Below are 16,911 nucleotides of genomic sequence, written 5' to 3' on the forward strand. Positions count from 1 at the left end.
AATATGTAGCAAGAAATACAATTGTTGATAAAACAATTGATAAAACAAAGGAGGAAAAAGCAAGAGATAAAAACAAAAGCAAAAAAACAGAAAATACATTGTAGAACAATCAATACTTTGTTTTGAGAGGGACATCTTTTGATGGTCACAGATTCTCTCTAGATGTGCTCTTAAGATTTCAAGGTGATTTTTATTTTTTTTTAATGGAATTACATAATTTTTTTTGTATAATTTAATTCTTCTAATTGTACATAAAAGTACTAAGGCGTAGACAGAAAAAAAATTAATTTGTGAGAATTTTGTACTTTATTCTGGTACATATTGACATGAAATATTTCGTGAACTATTAATTTTTTTACATAATCGTATCTTTTTAATGAATGTAATAAAATTTCTTTAGTGATTATAATGGCACTTCTTTAATATTTTTATAAATAGAATAAAGAGGTAAATTAATTTGTATACTGAAAATACGTAGTTGCTTCAAAAAATATGTAGGCCAAATAGATAATTTTTTAAATAAGCAAATGTGTCCTTTCTTTTCATTTGATTCATCTCATTATTCTATTCATAAAAATATTAAGGTATGATTATAAAAAATTAACATATCACGAGATATTTAATAAATTAATTTCATGTCAATGTGCCAGAATAAAGTATAAAATATCTTGTAAGTTATTGATAAGTCACTTTTGATATTTTTATTGAGAGTACAAATTAGTTCGGTCCGTTTCCTTAAAGATAGCTCCAGTTGTTGTGAATGGTTCATAGTAACAGCTGATTTCAGAGAGGTTAAACATCTGCTAGTAATATTCAGTTTATATCGCTTTGAATTTCATATAAAAACCTTGATTTTTACTGTGTTTGAAATGTCGAATTTTGTGTTAACCAAGCAGCATTTGCGGGAGGTTTTGATTTTCTGCTTTAATTGGAAGAAAAGTGTGGCTGAAGTCCATCGAATGCTTGTCGAAGTTTATGGTGACACTGCTCCAATTGATAAATCATGTAGGGAATGATTTCAACTTTTCAAGGATGGAGATTTCAGCGTTGAAGACAAGCTTCTGGACAGCCAAAAAAATTCGAAGACAAAGAATTAGAGGCATTACTCGAAGATCAGAGTCAAACGCAAGAGGAGCTTGCAGAATCATTGGGGGTAACTCAACAAACCGTTTCTATATGATTGAGAGCCATGAGAATGATTCAAAAACAAGGAAATTGGTACCTTATGATCTGAAACCGAGATACATTGAAAGGTGATTTTTCACTTGCGAACAGCTGATTCAAAGACAACAGAGAAAAGGTTTTTTGCATCGGATTGTGAAATGAGAAGTTGATATTCTATGACAACTCCAAAAAGAAAAAATACTACGCTAAGTCCGTCAATCGTTGCCATCGACCTCAACATCAACATCACGGCCAAACATTCATTCGAAGATCATACTCTGTATCTGGTGGCCAAAAGAGTTTTGTTTACTATGAGCTGCTGAAACCTGGCGATTCTATTACGGGCGATCGATATCGGCTACAATTGATTCGTTTGAGCCGTGCATTGCGAGAAAGCCGCCCGGAATACGACATGATAAAGTTATTCTTCTTCATGACAATGCTCGGCCTCATTATGTCGCTAAAGTCGTAAAAAAATATTTGGAAACGCTCAAATGTTGGGATGTTTTACTGCCGTATTCTCCCGACATTGCTTCTTCTGATTACTGGTTGTTCCGAAGGATGCAGCAAGTTCACTTCTTTCGCAGAAATCGAAAATTGACTCCAAAATTGGATCGCCTCCAAAGACGAGTCATTTTTTCGAGACGGAATTCGAAAATTGCCTGAGAGATGGGAAATAGTAGTAGGCGATGGACAATACTTTAATTGATCTGTTCATTTATTTTGTTTTGAAATAAATGCCCAAAAACGAACCAAACTAATTTGTACTCCCAATATCTTAATACTTTTTCATGCGGAATAATAATAATAATAATAATCAGAAAAATTACACGTTATGTTAAAAAAATTGTACAATTTTAAAGATATGGAGACAATCGTCATATATTTTTGGCTTCTCAACTTAAAAAAAAGCAACGTGATCAAATTACGTCTTTCTCGAAATTGTTAGTTTTATTTGAAATATTTTTTTGTATTTTACGTATTTTTCAAGATATTTATCCGGGGAAATTAAGATGAAACAATCTGTATATACATATATGTGTACGTGTGTACGTATGTACGTGCGCGCACGCACGCAGGATACTATTGGGCTTTCAACGTAATCCATCTGTAATGTTAATAATTCTCCAAAATTTAATTATATACATCTTAAAAACCTGTAAAAAACTTGCGAAAAATATTACCTCCGGGAATCAAATCTCCGGATCTCTTAGAGTCATTCTAGTAAAAATCGATATGTAAGCGGCCATCTTCATGATTGGTACCACCATGTTTTCAGTTTGTTAATGTGTTAGTGAATGTAAATGAATAGGTGAGAGCAATTTTTATAAGTGTAAAATCACGTTTTTCAACATGGCACCAGGGCAAACGTTTTTTTCGCTTCGGTCTGAGTTAATTATCTTAAAATAATTATCGTCAGTCTAATTTTAATCATATTAACCGCCTTCTTATTTTTTCGAGGGCAGATGTCATTTATTAAAGAAAAATAAGTATTATTAGCCGTTTCCAGTAAAACAAACATGACCCGTTTTTTCGATTTTGTGTCTCTCTCTCTTACTATTATAGAATGACTCTAGGATCTCTCTAGCATTATTTTAAAAAGGGTTATCAATGAAAAAAATACAGCCATTCTATTTAAAAAAATGAAGGTGATTTTGAAATGTCTCCAATGCCTGTATCCATAAAATAATTGTTTTTCTTTGATATGATGTCCCCCTTTGTGTTGAGCACATTGATATAAACTGTTATAATAATTATTATTCATATAGCTTCAAATTAATAATACGCTACTACTTAATAAACGCTAATAATTAAATCTTCTACTTTATACGAATCATCCTGTATATATATATATATATGTATATATATATATATATTTAGAGGAATTTATTATAATAAATTAGACTGTGTATATTTATCTATAATTACATACTTAGTAAAAATATATAAATATAAATTTGTTGTCTTGAAAAAATTTTGTATTCTATGATAATTCTATGATATATGTTTGCAAAGTGAGAAATTTTGAAATAAGAAAAATGCATTTTATGTATATTGAACATGCATTCATGACTTCTGATCAGAATTTCAAGATAACATTAATCTCTTTTATAAAAAAATTTTAAATGTCACAAAAAAGTCATTTTTTTCTTATTAATTTTTAATTTTAATTAAGTGTAATTCCTATTTTCGGTCGAAACAGATCTTAAATATTTTCTTATTTAATGTGAATTTATACATTTTTTATTCCAAACCGCCGAATTATTTTTCTTGAAATGTATGCATGCACAAGCTCAAAATAAAATCACATATCAAATTGTGTAAGTCATTTAATAATTTTTATGTAAGTCAATTTGACAATTTTTATGCAAGTTATTTAATAATTTGTTATTATTTTTGTTCTATAAAAAATATACTTTGATAGAAATATACTTTAAATTTTTTGTCTATATAAACTACTATCCCCGCATTAATAATCTTATGAAAACTGTCTTTCTGCGGATTTGGCTAATTTTTGGATATGTTGTAGTTCTCTTCATTTTGAACAAATGTCTCAAAGTAATCATGTAAAATCTGGATCTTTCAAGGCTTGTAGCGTAGAAAGGATCAAGTTGTACCTATTGAGATATTTGTTTAAAATGAAGAGAACATATATTCAAAAATTAGCTAAATTCGTAGAAAGATATTTTCCATAAGATTAGAGTGCGTCCTTTATCATAAAATAAATAAATAAATAAATAAATAAATAAATAAATAATAACAAATAAATATATAAATAAATAAATTTTAACAATTTCCCGATGTTTGTTTATTATTATGGAAAGGAAATTTTATTTTTTCAACTTGTTACATTCAGAATTTTTTCTCTCTTCCATTAGAAATAACAAACTATATAATTCGATTTATCATAAATGCATCAAAGCTTTCGCCTATTTTTGCTAACACATTGTTGTGTTTTATAACTTTGCCTCTTTGGTAACAGCAACTTTTTGTTGTGTCTTGCAGCTTTGCTCATTGGTAACAAATACTTCGTGTTCCTCGGGTTATTGTCCACTCTCAAGCAGTGGCAGTGGCGCAGACATGCCACCCCCACTGCCGTCACGCAAATCCTTATCCATGCAAAGTCTCTCTCCGCCGCCTTTGCCTCCCAGACCTCCATCTACCATACAAAACACAGTCCAACCGGAGCGACATCTGCTGATTCATTTAACGCCTTCAACCGTCAATCAGGGAATTTCTAACTCTGTAAGTAGATTAATTGTCCAATGTTACATTGATATCCTTTGTATCCGTTTTATTACTGATGAATGTATATGTGTATATAATTATCATGTTATTTATCATTAAATAAGTATATTATCATTAAATAAATAAATAAATTTTTTATTTAATGAGTTTAAGAATTTATATTTTAAAAATAATTATTTCTATATATCTAATTAAATAAGAAAAATTCGACCAAAGCAGATCTTAATGCTTAAATATTTCTGGGTGAATTTGTATACATATCTAATTCTGCAAACTGCACGCTGAAATTTTTTTTGATTTTGAATCACATTCATGAACCAGAATCATATCACTAACAAGCAATTTTTTAATGCTTTAATGCTAAAAATTAGCATTTTTATAAGAATATTAATGGTAGAATGTTAAAGAAAATCTTAATATCTTGAATAATTTTATTGTGAAAAATATTGTATTAGCCAGAAGTTGAACTTGGAACTCCCGTCTTTCCGAGATGAACGTCATATCAATTTGTCCATCGAAGCTATGGCAATATTGTCGTAATAATCAATTTAATAAGTGAACGTTTCAAGAAGAGGCATGATAAACAAGATATAATACAAATTTTGCAGTGATGAAAACGAGAGAAATCCTATATTATTAATGGTATTAATGTTCATAAACATCTTACTATATATTTCAAGACTGAAAAAAATTTCGCCGCGCAGTTTATAGAATTAAACATGTGTATAAATTCACATAGAAATAGTATTAATATATAATATTCACATAGAACCTTTAGACCACCAGGATTTTAAAATCCAAAATTATGGATAGTTCCGTCATAGCCCTATAATAATCCATATACAGAGTGTCCCAAAAAAGTCGAGATATCTGAATATCTCAGAAAATATAGATTTTACAAAAAAGTATTTCAGACAAAAGTTATAGAGTTTAAAAAGATTTATTTACTGATTTTATCAGTTGGACTTTCAGGGCGTCGTCATTGATGTCGCCAAGGTCAGATCAAGGTCACATCGATTTTTTTAAATGGGACTACTTTTGATTTCAGAATCTAATGGCTGGTATCAAGAATTTCGGGTCAAGATACGTTTACAATCACCAGGCTTATGAGATTCTCGAGGAAAATATGTGTCGATAATCTTCCAAAATCCGTCATTGCTTTCGATTTGTTTTCATTTAATTCAAAACACTATAATAAAATAATTTTTCATGAAGTACTTTTCGAATTATAAGACATGAAAGTTACAGTACCTTCGGCATTAGCGTTACGCAAGATTGATGACTGAAACCTTTTGAATGTTGTTCAAGATCATGTTCTGGATAACATTTGTTATGATCAAGGTTATTGGAGAGTTTTCTCTTATTTTTCTTATTTTCATTGAAAATTTATTTTAATATAAAAATATAAAATATAAATAAAAGAAACAATCTTCAATGTGACCTTAATTTTAATAAATGTTATTCAAAACATGATCCTGAACAATATTCAAGAGATTTTAACTGTCGGTCGGACATCTTGCGTAATGTTAATGCCGACGATAATGTAACTTTCGAGCTTTATGACTCGAAAAATACTTTATGAAAAATAACTTTATTGTATTTTAAAAAACTCTTGATACTAGCTATTAGAGTCTGGAATAAAAATAAGGTATACCATTTAAAAAAAATCGATGTGATTTTGATCTATTGCTCTAAATGTTTTATTACAATTGTTGCTATCGTTAAGCGATAATAGATATATAAGAATTGAGCTTTCTTTCAGGATTGTCCTGTTTGACTGTCGCTAACAATAGCGATAATCAACGATAACGTTTAGATATCCTGCTACTGACTTTGGCGTCCCAAGATAAAACTGATCAGTAAATAGATCTTTATGAACTCTACAATTTGCCTGAAACAATTTTCTGTAAAATTTTTTTCCGAGATATTCAGGTGTTCCGATCTTTTTGAGACCCTGTATATGTCTACTATACATTGTTTGATGTGTAAGAGTGAATCGTATGACGCCATATGGCTGAAATGGCCACAGTGGAGTATTTATTCAATTTAGGTGGCCAAAAATCGATTTTTAAAACTCACTCCAGATTGAAAATAAATATTACTTAATAAAGCTGAAAAGTAAGAAAACAATTGATTTACAATTGATAACAAGGATTGATTATGTTCTTGTTGCGCATAAAGCGATCAGCCCAATAGTCGAACCCTATTTGATAGTTAGACGTATTTTTTCTTGGCGTTCATAGTATCTTTCCAACAGTAAATATTTTTTATTTAGGATAGTTTCAAGTGTAATTCTTGGATGTAATGAATATGAATTGTGATAAAATGAGTATGTTTGAGTAGGTTTGACAAAAATGTTATCTTGCATCAATAATTGCATTTTCCACTCTTTTAGCATATGCGATTTCATCATGAACATTTCTATTGTTTTCCAATTGCTGGTAATTGGTAATTGGCTGGTAAATTTTATTAAAATATTTCTTCAGTTCAGAGAATCGCTGCGCGCGCGAGTGAGTCGAATGCTTACTGAAGTGAGCAACATTACGACTGGCGCGTGATCTACTTGCTGTGTTCAGAATCATCATCCGAATCAGAATCATCTATCTGGTGTAATTTTATTCTTAACATTCGATGAAATAAAATGAAATTTATAAAGGTATTGATATTTTTCTATACAGTACGTTTCTTAATTATTACAATAATTATTTAAAAAGTCGATTTCTTTGAAAAAACTATGGACCAATGGTTGAAATAGCTGGACATATCTTTTTTTCGCTCAAGAACAACCATAAAAATTCCCGCATTAAAATTCCCGACACCTGGTGTTGTTTTTTCAAGCTAAAGCGTTTCGAAAAAATTGTTATTTTCTTCGGCTAATTTTAACAAACTTGATGATATTAGTAGTACTTCTCTATTCTTCAATAATTTTTTAAATTTTAATAAAAAGATGAAGGTTTCTAATTCAATCAGTTTTCCGTATAGTCAATATAAATTTATTAAAATATTAGTTTCTGAACTCTTTATGTTTATTTTTGGTTTCAATTGTTTGAATTTTATTTTAAAGTCACTGAAGATCAAAATAATGATTCGAGCTGATATTATTATATATACATTTTAAGTTTAAACTTACGTTTTAATTAAGAGAATAATTAAAGAGAATAATTAAATAGTTAAATGAATTAGTGAACAATGAATTAGTAAAATGGCACGTTTAGTTCCACTTAAACTACAAAAATAATTTTGGCCACCAAATGGTCAGTCAAATGTGCGGCAGTAATAAAAGCTAAGTACTAAGCTCTGTTTTGATCAAATATGTGTAGGATGTCTCTTATTTAATTAGATTTATTCTCATTGTTGTCTCCAATTTGTACCGTATCATACCGTTATTTATATGTTTAAGATGTTTAAGATTATTTAGTGTAATAGTAACATATAAATTAGTAATATATAAATAATTTATTTCAAATGTACAATTTGACTGTGTAATTAAAGTCAATATGTAGTACTTAAACCTTATATGAAAAAGTTATGATTATTACGTTTAATAAATATTGCATAGAAGAAAATATTTGTTACTATGTATAAGTATAGTGAAAGTGTATTTATAAACCTATTTTTTATAAACCTATGTTTTTACGTCATTTTTATACAAATATTATTCATTAGGTGTACAATTTTGCTTCCGCTGTTTTTTTTCCGAAATTCGAGGCTTTATTGTAAAAAACTGGTTATACATATATATAATTCAAAGTATTGTCGCTGGCCACTACTTCCTCCTATCTTTCGGGTAACGTACGACGTCTCGCGTCGAAAAACTGGTCAGCTTTTGAGGCTATCCAATTTTTCGATCCAATTTTTTACTTCTTCATAAGATCGGAAGTGCTGGTCAGCCAGGCCGTGTGCCATTGATCGAAACAAGTGATAGTCAGAGGGAGCAACGTCTGGAGAATACGGCGGGTAGGGTAGGACTTCCCATTTCAACGTTTCCAAGTATGTCTTGACCACTTTCGCAACATGAGGTCGAGCATTGTCATGCTGCAAAATCACTTTATCGTATCTCTCGTTGTATTGCGGCCGTTTGTCTTTCAATGGCTCGGCTCAAACGCATCAATTGCGTTCGATACCGATCGCTTGTGATTGTTTCAATCGGTTTTAACAGTTCATAATACACTACGCCGAGATGGTCCCACCAAATACAGAGCATGACCTTGGAACCGTGAACATTCGGTTTGGCCGTCGACGTGGAAGCATGGCCGGGAACTCCCCATGATTTTTTGCGCTTGGGATTATCGTAATGAACCCAGTCACAATGTGATGCAGAAATCCCTTCCGTCTTTGTCTTTCAAGCAGCTGTTCACAAGCAAACAAATGCCGTTCAATATCTCTCGGCTTCAATTCGTACGGCACCCAATTTCCTTCTGAATCATTCCCATGGCTTTGAGGCGTTTTGAAATGGCTTGTTGAGTCACTCCCAATGATCGTGCCAATTCTTCTTGATTTTGACACGAGTCTTGCTCAACTAATGCCTCCAATTCTGCATCTTCGAAAACCTTCTCTCTTTCACCTATGCCGGTCTTTGACGTCAAAATCACCGTTCTTGAAGCGTTGAAACCACTCACGACACGTTCTTTCACTAATAGCGGCCTCACCATAAGTATTTGAGAGCATTCGATGAGTTTCAGCCGCACATTTCTTCATTGAAGCAAAAAATTAAAACCTCCCGCAAATGACGAGAATTTGGCTCGTAAACTGACATTTTCAATCGAGAATAACTTTATGATGCAGACACAAATCGACTCATGTTTCTATGGGGTTATGTTGACAGATGCCCAAGTTTATTGAATGACGTCTATGATCTATTTCGACCATCACTTACCGCTAAAGGAAAATCTATAGGAAAACGGCGGAAGCAAAGTTGTACATCTAATATATTAATTTTTTTAAATGTGCGTGCGTATAAAAGTGCTTATGGATATTATGATTAAAATGACTCTATATTTCGTAAAATATCTTTAAAAAAACGAATTTATAGCATAATATTGGATTAAGGAAGAAATCTTTTTACAAGTTGAAACATAATTAAAACATTTTTTAAATTGTTTACAAACTTTTTATTAAATCAAATATGTGCCTTTTTAACTTTTTGCTATTTTTTGGGTAAAGCTATTCGATGTAGAACTTCTATGATTTTTCGATAGAAAACAGAGATAAATGATTTTCGCAAGTCTTTTTTAAAGTCACGTTTGCTCTATTAAGGGAGTTCTGCAAAGATCGAAACAAATGGTAATCGGTCAGTGAAAGGTCTATATAATGGAACTATATAATGGATGCATCAAAACTTTTCAGCCAAGAAGCTCTTTCAATTTTTGTCAAGTCATCAAAGACGTGTGTGGCCTAGCGTTGTCAATAGACACGCCTTTTCTATTGATCAATTCTGGCCATTTTTTCTGAATAGATTGTTTCAATCGTATTAGTTATTGACAGTAAAGATCAAAAGCAATCATTTTGCTTGGCGGCAGCAGTTCATAATGGACAACTCCTTTCCAGTCCCATTAGACACACACCACTTTCTTTTGCGTCAATCTGGGCTTTATGCGATTATTTGTGACACCTCACTTTGTTTCGATCTCGATTTTTTTCGATAATTATCATTATTATCATATGTTATCCACTTTCCATCACTCGTTATTAATCTTTTCAGTAAAGATTTAATTTTGTTTCGTTTCAGCAGCGATTCGCAAATGGATATTCGAGTCATTAAATTTTTTACCGTCAAATCATGTGGCATCTAAACATCGAGCTTCTTTGTGCATCCAGTTTTATGCAAGTGCCCAAAACGATTTTATAATCAATAAGAAATTAAAAACCAATAATAAGTTTTTTACAGATACTTTTTTAATTGATACAATTTAGAAAAATATATATAATAATAATGTTAAGTACAGGCAAGAGCCGTCAACGCTGGTTATTAATTAATGCAAATCTTAATATTAAATATATATATATATATATATATATATATATATATATATAACTTTGAATGTTTCTTCAACTGATGATTCGAGTTCTTCAGCAATATTTTTTCCTGACGCAACAGTTGAAATATTGCATCGTAAAATAATATCTCCAATGTTTTCCCTCTCAAAAAATTGATTCGTTGACTGTTGTGATAATCATTATTATTCAATCTACTATTATCGAAATGACACAAATTGTTCTCTTAATTCTTGTTTTAATTTTTGACTATAATTTTTTTAACGTATTAACCATGTACAAAATTTTGCATGTACAAAATTTTACATTGCCTGTACTTAACGTTATTATTATACATATTTTTCTAGATTTTATAATCAATATTTAGTTCCTTAGTTATATTATAGTTATATTATAGTTGCTCACATGATTTTCTTCAATTTTTTGAAAGATATCATCAACGTTTTCCATAGTAATTCGCCCAGAACGATGTGCATCTTTGACGTTGTGCATGTTTGACGAAATTTTTATCTCGAAATAGAAATATCTCTAATTTGCTGTTGTTTATCTTGTTAGAGCATCCTCTCTATAAACACGACAATTTTTTTTCTGCGGCTTGCGCAGCGTTCTTCCCTTTTTTATAATAAAAAAGTAAAATGTGTCGAAAATTCCTGTGATTTTTAAATTTGATTGAATGTGTCAGTACAATTCAAATCTATGATCAATCTATTTCAAAATGTTATATGAGTAGCATCTTTCCAACAATATATAACTTAATATATCACACAATAGTGGCACGTAAAAAATTGACCAGATCTTCATTTGTCGGCTATATATAAAAAGATTTTTTTCTAACTCAATATAAAGAAAATGACACAAAAAAATTCTTTACCATACTAAAAAATATTTAAAAATTAGTAATTTAAATTAGTTGTATTATCCTAATTGGAAAGGTCATATTTTTTTAATGTTAAAAATGAGTAAGTGTTAATGTTATATTTATTTAAAATTGAATAAATTTTTTATATACGCTTATGTTTTTGATGATATTTTCTTTTTTTTCCATTCATTTATAATAAACATTAATAGGCAATGTAAGTAAAATCACGATTTAACTAATTTCAAATTCAAATATTAGGTGTACAACTTTGCTTCCACCGTTTTTTTTCCGAAATTCGAGGCTTTATTGTAAAAAACTGGTTATACATTTATGATTCAAAGTATTGTCCATCGCTGGCTACTACTTTCTTCCATCTTTCGAGTAGTACGAATCCCGCGTCAAAAAAACTGGTCATCTTTTGAGGCTATCCACGAATCGATGCAATTTTTTACTTTTTCATAAGACCGGAAGTGCTGGTCAGCCAGGTCGTGTGCCATTGATCGAAACAAGTGATAATCAGAGGGAGCAACGTCTAGAAAATACGGCGGGTGGGGTAGGACTTCCCATCAACGTTTCCAAGTATGTCTTGACCACTTTCGCAACATGGGGTCGAGCATTGTCATGCTGCAAAATCACTTTATCGTGTCTCTCGTTGTGGCCGTTTGTCTTTCAATGCTCGGCTCAAACGCATCAATTGCGTTCGATACCTGTGATTGTTTCAGTCGATTTTAACAGTTCATAATACACTACGCCGAGCTGGTCTCACCAAATACAGAGCATGATCTTGGACGTCAAAATCACCGTTCTTGAAGCGTTGAAACCACTCACGACACGTTCTTTCACTAATAGCGGCCTCATAAGTATTTGAGAGCATTCGATGAGCCTCAGCCGCAGATTTCTTCATATTGAAGCAAAAAATTAAAACCTCCCGCAAATGACGAGAATTTAGCTCGTAAACTGACATTTTTAATCGAGAATAACTTTATGATGCAGACACAAATCGACTAATGTTTCTATGGGGGTTTCTTATGTTGACAGATGCCCAAATTTATTGTATGACGTCTATGATCTATTTATTTCGATCACCACTTACCGTTAAAGCCATCTATAGGAAAACGGCGGAAGCAAAGTTGTACACCTAATAATAACATGAATTAAGCAAATTTATAGTAAATTAATAGTAATTAATATCATATATAATATATATATATATATATAATTTATATAATTCATATATAATTTATAGTAATTAATATCATAATGCACAAAAATCCTTCAAATGTTTAATTGTTAGTCAAGTTACAATTATACTGACAATTATACTGACAATTATACTGACAATTATAAATTTTCACTCTTATTAAGATAAATTTCTTAAAAATTAAAAAAGTAAAGTATATGGACCCAGCACGTAATATCACAGCAATATCATTTTTTCCATTGCAATATTACTACGGAATCTAGCAGAAATTGTTGAAATATTACTAAAATGTTATAATAATATTATAATGTGAAAAATGAATCACAAGAATATTACTGAGATCGCAAAAATATCACTTTAATATTATGTAATATTTCTGTGATTTTTTATGCAATGTTTATATTTATGTAACATTTATTGGGAAAAATTAAAACATTTTAAAGAATTTTTAAAAGAATTTTTAAAAGAATTTATTGAATTGATATTTTTAATGTTATTTTAAAAATTATTCCATGTATAAATTAGATGATATAAATTAGAAAAAAATACACTGATTGTTATTAATTACTACTAAATATCAATTATAAAATTATGTGTATACATATAATATATACACACACACAATTTTATAAGTGATATTTAATTTATTACAACTTTAATTTATTACAACTTTTTCAGTTTATTATAATATTATATAATAGTTATTTTGTAACAATAACAATCAGTGTATTCTTTTCTAATTTATATCATATATTAGAAATAATTTTGTGATATTTTAATAACGTCTTTATAACGGTCTCAATAAAAACGTTATAAAAACATTAATCGTATCGTTTGTTACTGAAAGATGTCATATTCCCGCAATATTATTGTAATATTTTAATGGTTATATCAACGTAATACATTAGTAATATTTCTGTGATATTGTTTTATGTAATATTTTTGGTATATTGCAATATTACTGCGATATTACTGTGACATTATGTGACATTGCTATGTAGGGCTAATATAATTATATATCCAGATAGCAAAATGTAGACAGACTGGTAGCAGATTTGATCAGAAAATGTTAGCAGACTGACCACAATTGATGTCGCATTCTGCTCCTGTTCTGCCGACAGTACCTATTAACATTCTATGCAAATAGACTGGCAATAAAAACCAAACAGAATCTGTTGACAGAATCTGATAGGAGATTGCGAGGAGAAACCGAGGAAGATCTGCTATTTCCATTTAAATCGACCTGGTTTCTTATATGAAATTTTGCGTACATATATGGGATAAGGCATTTTAATTACCTCAGGCGAATATTTTAGAAACTAAGAGAGATACAAGAAAAAGTTTTATATGAAAATTAGTAGATTTTCTCTTGGGGGAAAAAAGATGAAAATAACGGATTTTGAATAAGAGACACTACCAAGGTCAACATAAATTTTTTAAATGAATTCTCCATTTTTATTGCATATTCTTGTAGCACAGCTTGAGAGTTTTCCAAAATACTATAATAAAATATTTTTCCGTAAAATACTTTTCGAGTTACAGGGCTCGAAAGTTACAGTACTTCCGGCATTACTCAAAGTGTCCGACCGAACTTTTTGAATGTTGTTCAGAATCATGATTTAAATAACATTTGTTAAGATCAAGGCCATTGGAGATTGTTCCTCTTATTTCCATTTTTGTACTAAAAATTTATTTTAACATGAAAATTTATTTTAATTTATTTTAAACATGAAAATAAGAGATATAATCATCAATGATCTTGATAAATGTTATCCAGATCATGATCCTAAACAACATTCAAGAGATTTTTAGCCATCAGTCGGACATCTTGAGTAATGTTAATGCCGGAGGTACTGTAACTTTTCTTTTTATAAGGCTTTCAAGCCCTATAACTCGAAAAATACTTAACGAAAAAATATTTTATCATTGTGTTTTGGAAAGCTCTCGAGATGTATTACAAGAATATACAATAAAAAATTGCGATTCCATTTAAAAAATTCATGATTTTGACCTATCTTGATAGTGCCTCATATCCAAAATCCATTTCCACCTTTTTTCTCCCAAGAAACTTACAACTTTTATATAAAATATTTTTAATATATTTTTTTATATCTTTCTTCTTCTGAGATATTCGTTTGGGGTGATTAAAATACCCTACCTTGTATATAATTTTACATAATTATATATTTATATATATTGGTGTGAAAACTGGAAACAATACTGTTTTATTGCTAAAATATTATTAATTAACTTCAATTTCAAAAAAACACATGAGAAAGTTATAAAATAATCAAAAAAATATTTAGAAATTCAGAAAGCGTACTCCGAAAGAGCTTTGGAATTTCTAGGAGATTTGCCTATTCGATTTACATACGCTAATTCTCCTGGACATTTTTTTCTTATCAGAAAACAAGTCTATCTCTGAAGCCATACATGAAAATGGCAGATCTTGCTCGGTTTCTGCTGTCAATCTGCTGTTAAGTTATACAGCAGACTCTGTTCGGTTTCTATCATCAATTTTCTGGCACAGCACATTAGGCTTTTGTTATATTTTTGATAGCAGAACATTGCCGACATTGTCTGATAATACAAATTCTGTGTACAATTTGTTACCTTTCTGTAATAAATTGGTAGCAGACTCTGCTCACAATCTCTCTTTAGATTTGGCTATCTAGATATATTCGGAATTCGTATAAAATTATTTATAAAATTATATATTGTATAATACATTACATTTTGCTTAACGCTATTGAAGTTCGTGAAAATGACTCTATATAAAAATATAACATATATACTATATTAATATAAATATAATATAAATTAAACTTCTTATCACACTTTACAATCATAATTCTAACACATCGTTCATTTCTGTCAAGAATCGATAAAATCATTTTATGCTTGATATATATATTGTGTATCATAAAGTAGTGCAAATGTTTAATAGTAGAAATGTATATTAGTTTTTAAAATTATCTGATCTGTGTGTGGCCATATTATTTAAATATATTTCATAATGCAAATTCATAATGTAAATTCTATTTTACTTTATATCGATCAAAAGTTTGAATGAATACGATCGAATATTTCGAAAACAAAACACTTTTGAGAAAAATGTCTCAGATGTAAAGTTTAAAAAGATCTATGTACTGATTTTATTATTTGCGTAAAGAAATCAAATTGTTAAATTGCTACCTAATTTAACTTGATATTACTACGGTAATTTAGTAAAGTTTCACAACCGAAAAATTATTTCGGCGCATATTTTAAAAGACTACATAGTATATAATTCACACAGAATTTATACAGGCACTTAAGATCTAGCTAAACCGTTTAAGGCATTATTTCTATAGATTATTTCTAGTTTTCAGCAAGTGGTGATTTATTTTTAAATGCACATTTAAATAAAAAATCAATTATCACCTGCTGAAAACTAATGATAAAATATTTTTTATTCTAAGATTAACTTAAAATAGTTTACTTCACATTCGGAATTAGAAAGCTTGGGAGTTAAAAGAGGTTGAAGGTCTAAGAGTATGGGACTCAAGATTTCGTACGCCATATTGGATCTACTATTTTGAATTTCAAAATTTTGACAGCAGATTTGTAATCAGCAATCCCGAAAAACAATTTTCAAGCCAGTCAAGGATCATTACAGTTTAAGCAAGAAAATGTTACATGTGTATACGATGTTCATCGCTTCTTGGCGCCATATTGAATCCGTCATTAGATCTCTCAAAATGTCACATTTCTTTCGAAAGTAAATGCACATACGAATTTAATTTGAGATCTTGAACATTTATTTTCATTACGCTGACTTTTGGGCACGTGATTCAATTGACGTAGAGCGTCTCATATATGACATTTATATATATTAATTTATAATAAATTATATTTCAGTTTTCTCAAGATGTTAATTTGAACGCTTCAAACGCGCTCAGTAAACATCAGCGAACCAAGTCCAGTCCAGAACAATTGGGAATAACGGCAATATCTCCATCGGAAGCTAGTAAACATTTAATTGCTTCTGAATCAATGAATGATTTGTTACCTCCAAGACATGTCAGACATAATGATATCGATATCAATGAATTACCACGTATCACACCACCAGGAACACCACCGCCACCATATCCTGCCCCTGTTTTAGGGCAAGACGTTTTCTCATCCACATTAAATGATGTAAATATTTTTATTATTTTTAAATATGTATATCATTAAGCTTCTTTTCTTTCATATTCACTACATTGAACTAGTTAGATGCGATTTAATAAAATTTTTATTAATAAAATTAATTTTTGTATTTTATGCAATTATAATTGCAATAATTTGGAATTTTAAAAACTGACATTAATAATTTGAATATATATATTATACTTATATATCATACGCGCGCGCGTATGTGTATATATATATATATATATATATATATATATATATATAT

General features: G+C 29.9%; 1 protein-coding gene across 1 annotated transcript in view; it reads left to right on the top strand.

Annotated features, from left to right (window-relative positions):
* Positions 1 to 16,911, top strand: part of LOC105622945 (rho guanine nucleotide exchange factor 11) — a 343,184-nt gene that overhangs the window by 63,007 nt on the left and 263,266 nt on the right. Inside the window, exon 6 of the mRNA XM_012204353.1 lies at positions 16,368 to 16,649. Coding sequence (XP_012059743.1) covers positions 16,368 to 16,649 — 282 coding nt within the window. The remainder of the gene's footprint in view (positions 1 to 16,367; positions 16,650 to 16,911) is intronic.

Source organism: Atta cephalotes (assembly GCF_000143395.1).
Source record: "Atta cephalotes unplaced genomic scaffold scaffold00050, whole genome shotgun sequence".
In the NCBI taxonomy this organism is placed as follows: domain Eukaryota; kingdom Metazoa; phylum Arthropoda; class Insecta; order Hymenoptera; family Formicidae; genus Atta; species Atta cephalotes.